Below are 7,137 nucleotides of genomic sequence, written 5' to 3'. Positions count from 1 at the left end.
CCTCTCTCCTGCCGTGCAGTGCTGCCTCCCTTGTCCTCTCTGCTCCCATGCAGTGCTGCCTCCCTGGGCCTCTCTCCTCCCGGGCAGTGCTGCCTCCCTGGGCCTCTCTCCTCCTGTTCAGTGCTGCCTCCCTGGGCCTCTCTCCTCCCGGGCAGTGCTGCCTCCATTGTCCTCTCTCCTCCCAGGCAGTGCTGCCTCCATTGTCCTCTCTCCTCCCGGGCAGTGCTGCCTCCCTGGGCCTCTCTCCTCCGGTGCAGTGCTGCCTCCCTGGGCCTCTCTCCTCCTGCGCCTTTCCTTTGTCCCTCACACTCTGCAGTTCTGCTCTTCTTACCATGCACTTGTTCTCTCTGCTCCACTGTGTCCCTTTCTTTCCTTTCCTTCAATGAGGCTCTCCGTGGGGGGGTCTATTCCTGCTCTTTTCACCTCCTGTGGTCTCTCTGAGCTGCCCCTTCAAGCCCACTGCTCCATGACCTCCACACTCTGATCGTTACCAGTCTCCCAGCCGGCCCACTCACCCTCAGCTCGAATACAGGGCAGGCACCGTATCTCTCCCTTAAACCTGGCTCTCCTGCTGGGCTTACATAACCCAGCTATTCACCTAAGCTGCAGATGTAGAAGTCCATACTCCCCTCTTCCCCTGCAGCCCCTGCTCCGTTCCCTTCTGCGTCCCTCTTGACTGCCTCAGTTCAGACCCTCAGCTGGTCATTTCAGCCAAAGCAGTGACCTCTTGCCTTCAGGTTTCCCCTCTTCAGCCCATCTCCGTGCTACCCCAGACTGGTCACACACTAATAGTGATGATGATGATGGTGGTGACAATGACGATAGATGACCTTGAGAGTACCAGAGTCCATGCCAAGGAATGTGCTCCGTCTTACTCAGTCTGTATGATAACCCCAGAGAACAGCTCTGCCTACAACAATTTTACAAAATGAAGAAAGACACGGAGAGCCCTTCGGGATGAGGGATTTGCTGCAGGAGATGTACCCGCATGTTAAGAACTGGGGTTACAAAAAGCCCTGATGTATTCAGGGTGGGATGAACATGCCTAGCCCATGAGTTCAGATTCTAGCTCAGTCCCTCAAGAACTGTGAGAATTAGGTGAATTACTTAACTTCAGAGAGCCGCATGATGTGGATAATAATATGTATCCAAAAGGGTTCTTATACGGACAGAATAACAGTATCTGTAACAAGTATAGCACAGTGCCTAGAAGGTAGTAGATGCTTAAAAAATTAGTATTTTGGAGTTACTGGGTAATATTCAAAGTTAAAATATCTGTGTTCTGATGATGCAAACTTGTGATATGTCACTAGGGAATCTCGGAAGTTATGCTACTTACAATCAGTCAGGATACATTCCCTCTGTTCTCAAAAAAGAAGTGGGGTCAGCTGGCCAGAGGATCCACTTAGCCCCGATCGGTCCATCAGCTTCAGGTAAGAACAACTTCAGATGCAGTTTTTGAGATTTCTGGGCAGAAAGGAGCTTTTCCTTTTTACGTTTGTCCATTCACTTTCCTCTAGTGAAGACTTCTAACTTAGTCTCACCTTCCTAACAGTTGGCAAAACGTCCTGGTTTTTGGCCAAATATGGGCTCTGAGAGTCTAAAAATTATAAGAAAATCTGCCTCTGATTACACGGTTACTCCGTGCTAGGCACAAAGTCCAGGGCTCGGTGGGGTGATGGCATTTACTCCTCACAGTGACCTGGTGGTGTCCGTAGATCTCTCCTTTATGGATGAAGAACCCGATGTTAAGTAACTTGCCAAACGGTCACCCAGCTGGTGGAGCCGCCACAGACACTGGGTTAGCCCACGGCCAGAGTGTGCTGGACACACGGTGAGTGGTGGGGAGACTTATTTTTCAGGGCTTTAGACCCAGGCCCTGGCGCCACAGAGTGAAAGCTCAGGGAATGTTCACAGTCTATTACGTTAACCTGTGGTTGTCCTACAGTCCCAATTTAGAGATGGAAATCAACACGGGCCGATTTCACACCCTGCCTTTTGCTTTGCAATAGTATTAGTCAGTGAGGGGGTTTATCCCTCCACCCTCTGATGTCACGGTGTAGCACGTGACAGCCATGAGCAGGGCACACTCTGGAAGTGCGGGTGAGGATGCTGCCGTGCGGAGCAGACCAGATTTGCCCGTGATTGTTCTCTGCATTATTGTAATCTGAAATAGATCTGCTGAGGCCCCTGACATAAAGGCAGCAGAGAATCAGAAGTTCGGGAGCATTCCTAATTGTGGTTTAATTTACAAGGTGACTCAGAAAGTATTCTGGTGGCCTATCCTCACCAGGATCTTATAGTAAAACTCCTGAGCAGAGTTGTCAATCTTTTTTTTTTTGAGACAGAGTCTCACCATGTCGCCCTTGGTAGAGTGCCGGGGTGTCACAACTCGCAGCAACCTCAAACTCTTGGGCTTAGGAGATTCTCTTGCCTCAGCCTCTCAAGTAGCTGGGACTTCAGGCACCCACCACAATGCCCAGCTAATTTTTTGTCATTGTTGTTTAGCAGGCCCAGGCTGGGTTTGAACCTGCCAGCCCCAGTGTATGTGGCCGGCGCCCTAACCACTGAGCTATAGGCGCCAAGCCCAGGTTGCCAACCTTTACAGTTCATGCTACTGGAGCTAAAAATGTAAAAAAAGCACCAGATTTCTTTAATTTTTTATTTCTTACCACCGTAAAACTGCTGAAAGCAAACAGTGTTCAGTTACCTTATCTGTGAAAAGGACTGCTTCAGTCTGTCTCTGCTGAAACCAAAATATAAGTGAACACTTTATGCACGGCAGTGATTTTTATAAAGCCTCGGATATTTTAAGCCAGCCTTACAATGAATCATTGTCCATGACTTAGCAATTTTTAATACAAAAGAGGTAATCATAATGTTTTAAGTTATTTTGTTGTCTGGCCCCTGATCTGAGTAATTGAGATTGGCTCTTGTTAAAAATACCTTTTGTGAGCTATTGATGATCTTTATAGAGTGATTGTTCTGTTGGATTAACATGCATATTCCTGTTTTCATTTTTTAAAGTAAATGCATTCTGATAACTTTTCATCTCTTCATTTACTCTGCTTATCATATTTTTCTACAGACCGTGCTAGGAGGAAAGGGAAAAAAGAGAAGTAAATATTAACCACTGTCAGGTGGTCAATGCAAATCCTTAGGAAAACACTGGTCTGTAGGAGATGTGTCTTCCAGTCCTCCCACTTGGGTGACAGTTTCCCACAAGAGACTAAAACCAGGTCATTACCGTATTTACTCAACTATTTTCCCCTCCTCGAATAGTCTCTTCTTTCTCAGACTCGCTCTCATTTTGAGAAGGAAAATCAAATTAATGTCTTCCTCCTCCCCCATGGAATCTTTCCTCCTGAACCTCCTAATATCTCTTCATCTTGGACTTTGAAACAACAAGGCATTCAAGGGGTGATTTCTTTCATGTATAGCCCCCTTTAGCTGCCCAGTGCCCTGAGTGCCCTGTTTCAAGACTCACTGTACCTTAGCTCATATAATCCTGCTTGGTTTCTCTTACAGATCACCTCCATCCCACAGTTGTTTTATATCTTGCAAAAAGTTACATTATAGTGGTGTTGATTAAATCCACAGCTCAAGGCAAACTCCTTTCTTTAGCACACATTTCTACAGGAAGCTAAATGCCCTTGACGTGACACATAGCAAATATTGCAGAGCTGACTGCTCCTCTCTTGGGGAGGTGGCAAGGTGTGGGAGGTCTAACTAAGGCACAAAAGCGGGTCTTGGCCAGCCAGGAGACCTGGGCTCCTCTGTCAGCCTTTGGGTTCTTCACCATGGGTGCTTGTGTCCTAAAACTATTATCTGGGAAAGGACTGCCACCTTCTTAGCAAAATTATTTCCTTTCAGAAAAGTTTACAAAATACTGGCCTGGACAGAGTTTCATTTAAATGTGTTTAGGACTTGACTGAGGCTATGTCATGACCTGGAAAAAAGCTTGTCTTTTTGTTATTCCCCAAACCCCTCACTTGTTACCCCCAGAGCCTCACCATTAGCTTAAGGCAGTGTTCCCTTTCCCCTTCTCTGGAATTTCCTGGGCTTATTGCCTCTCTCTCTGTCCCTCTCTTCCTATCCCCTCCTGCACTGCCCGCCCCCCATGGCACCCTGTTGACCTGTGGCCCTCTCTCTCTGTCCCCTCCTTCCCATCCGCTCCTGCACTGCCCGCCCCCCATGGCACCCTGTTGACCTGTGGCCCTCTCTCTGTCCCCTCTCTTCCCATCCGCTCCTGCACTACCCACCCCCCATGGCACCCTGTTGACCTGTGGCCCTCTCTCTGTCCCCTCCTTCCCATCCGCTCCTGCACTACCCACCCCCCATGGCACCCTGTTGACCTGTGGCCCTCTCTCTGTCCCTCTCTTCCCATCCGCTCCTGCACTGCCCGCCCCCCATGGCACCCTGTTGACCTGTGGCCCTCTCTCTGTCCCCTCCTTCCCATCCGCTCCTGCACTGCCCGCCCCCCATGGCACCCTGTTGACCTGTGGCCCTCCTGTGAGCTCACTAATTAAGCAGGTGATGTTGTTCATCTTCTAAAGGCTGTAACTCAAGGGCTGTTTCTGGAAAACGTGATGCCTTAACTGGTCCTTCTAGACACATTGTCCCTGCCTTCATTAGGTAGCTTTATAGTGGCTTTGACTTTGAGAATTTTAATCCCACTTAAAGAGTGGGATGAAGTGACTGGTCACACCATGGCAGGGAGAGCTCTTGTCCACTCTGCCTCAGCCAAACCCCGCAGCAGCCAGGTCTGACTCCCCCCGGGCGCTTGCACTCACCTAGTTGAGGAGGTCAGCAGCATGTGACTTCCTGCCTCTCAGTTTTATAGTGGGAAGTGTAAGAAAATAGGGGAAACCATTCCAGTAAACAAGGTATAGCTGGGCTAGGGATTCAGAGCAGCCAGATTCATTTCAGGAATCTGGAGTTTAGCCCTTGGAGTTTAATCCTAGAGTGGCAGCCATGACAAGTATGAAAAGACATTTAAATCCCAAATGGAAACATTATGTATCCCTCTTCAGGGAGAATACCTGTGATACCTACTTCAGAATTTGGTGAGAGGAGGGCACCAAAGAAGACAGTAAAGTTCTCCTTACAATGATTGCTTTGCCATTTGGGATGTTTAAGCAGTTTTAGGTTATAAATTGTTGAGATAACAAATGTTTAACAAATTTTAAAATTTTCACAGATTTTTAAGCAGTCAAATGAATGACTTGTGATTAAAGGTTTGGAATCCTAGAAATGAGTTACTGTTTCAGGGGGTTGCGCTATCACCTGTAATTTTCCCATAGCCAGCCCACATACGGCAGCCACATACATACACCAGAGCTGGCAGGTTCAAATCCAGCTCGGGCCTGCCAAACAACAATGACAACTACAGCCAAAAAATAGCCGGGTGTTGTGGCAGGCACCTGTAGTCCCAGCTACTTGGGAGGCTGAGGCAAGAGAACCGCTTGAGCCCAGGAGTTTGAGGTTGCTGTGAGCTGTGATGCTACCGCACTCTACCCAGAGCGACAGCTTGAGGCTCTGTCTCAAAAAAAAGAAAAATGAAGTCTCCTGATTCTGAAAAATCCCATTTCACTGAAAAAGAAATCTAGTGTAGCCCCATGAAGCCAGAGTTTTATAGCTTCACAATTCCAAATACTGTGACACTGTGTTTGAATATTATTTGACGTAACCACTGTGATATCACAAAGCCACTAACGCTGTGGGTGGGTGTTGCCACTGAATTTGAACCAGGAATTTCTCCTGGTCATCTTACTTGGTGCTCCTATCCAGATGTGAAATATTGACAATATGAGCAGTGTCAGTACTACAAACCAGAAATATTGGCTCTTAAGCTACTGAAAATTCTAATCAGTGTCAATAGAATACTACCCTAGAGTTTGGGGGCTTAAAATTTAAAAAATCTTAGAGACTACTGAATTAATTTTTTTAAATTAAATCATAGCTGTGTGCATTAAGGCAATTATAGGGTACAATGTGCTGGTTTTATTGCAATTTGAAATACTTTCATGAAACTGGTAAACATAGCCTTTACCGCATTTTCTCAGTTATTGTGTTAAGACATTTATATTCTACAGTTAGTAGATTTAACATGTACCCTTGTAAAATGCACCGTAGGTGTAGTCCCGCCCATTACCCTCCCTGCACTCATCCTTCCACCTCCCCTCCTCTCCCCCTCCTCTTTCCCCTTCATCTGGGGCTGTACGGGCTGTATTCCAATTTCCCCCACAAAATGAGAGGACACATTGCTTTATTTTGAATTTGATAATCAAAAAAAAAAAAATAAAATTTTAATGTCTGGTTCTGATTTCTTTCAGAATATACCTGGAGCACGAAAACTGGTCGGGGGCAGTTTTCAGGACCTACTTACAACCCTACAGCAAAAAACCTAAATATCGTGAAGCACGCACAGCCGGTTCCCTCGGTCCACGGGAGGACAGACTGGGTGGCTAAGTACGGAGGCCATCGGTAGGAGTTTCTGGTGTGAAGTCCCACAGCATCGCCCCACAAACCCTGGGAAATGTCTACACATGTCTATTTCTGCTGAATTCTGGAAGAAAAATGCAATAGTAGGTACTCTGAAGAGCAAAAATCATCTCCTATTTATTTCTTTCTGAGAAATGAAACGCATTTTCTTGGCATCGTTGCCCACAGTGCTGATATATGAGTAGGACTTAACAAAGTATTGAATAAACTATTTGCCAAAGCATCAAGTATTTGACCTACAAATTAATAGATAGTAAGTACAAAAGAAAGTTAAAGAAAAAAAGTCTCCAGAGGGAAAGTGTTAGCGTGTGATCGTTTTCATTTGTTGTATGTTTGCTTACATAATTTAACTTTCATCACTTTGCAGTGATTGACCTGAGAGACTTGGTTTTTGCTGTCTTTCCATAGCAATTCGGCCGACCTCAGTGGGCTGTCTCTTGTGGTTCTTATTTGGCTAAGGCTCTGCCCTACCACTTTGGCAATGGCTGAAAGAGTGCGATTATCATCTGGTTTTCTGCTGTGAAGCTGTGGGAATGATGGTAATTCTAATCTGGAGCTGGATGTCTTAGAAATAAATTTATCCGAGTTATGCCACCTAATTTTAGTGGAAAGCCTATTTGTTTGTTCTTGCCC

The 7,137-nt window shown here is 46.4% G+C and overlaps 1 protein-coding gene across 3 annotated transcripts in view; it reads left to right on the top strand.

Annotated features, from left to right (window-relative positions):
• Positions 1 to 6,490, top strand: part of MAK (male germ cell associated kinase) — a 48,795-nt gene extending 42,305 nt beyond the window's left edge. For 2 of the 3 annotated variants that reach the window (XM_003788302.1, XM_003788301.1), the window contains 2 exons: positions 1,314 to 1,433; positions 6,336 to 6,490. In XM_003788302.1, the coding sequence (XP_003788350.1) occupies positions 1,314 to 1,433; positions 6,336 to 6,490 (275 nt within the window). The remainder of the gene's footprint in view (positions 1 to 1,313; positions 1,434 to 6,335) is intronic. The other variant, XM_003788303.1, reaches the window with a different exon arrangement.
• The last annotated feature ends 647 nt before the right edge of the window (positions 6,491 to 7,137 follow it).

Source organism: Otolemur garnettii, unplaced genomic scaffold, assembly GCF_000181295.1.
Source record: "Otolemur garnettii isolate 467f Iridium unplaced genomic scaffold, OtoGar3 scaffold00026, whole genome shotgun sequence".
In the NCBI taxonomy this organism is placed as follows: Eukaryota; Metazoa; Chordata; class Mammalia; order Primates; family Galagidae; genus Otolemur; species Otolemur garnettii.
This window is presented reverse-complemented; position numbering and strand designations above follow the sequence as displayed.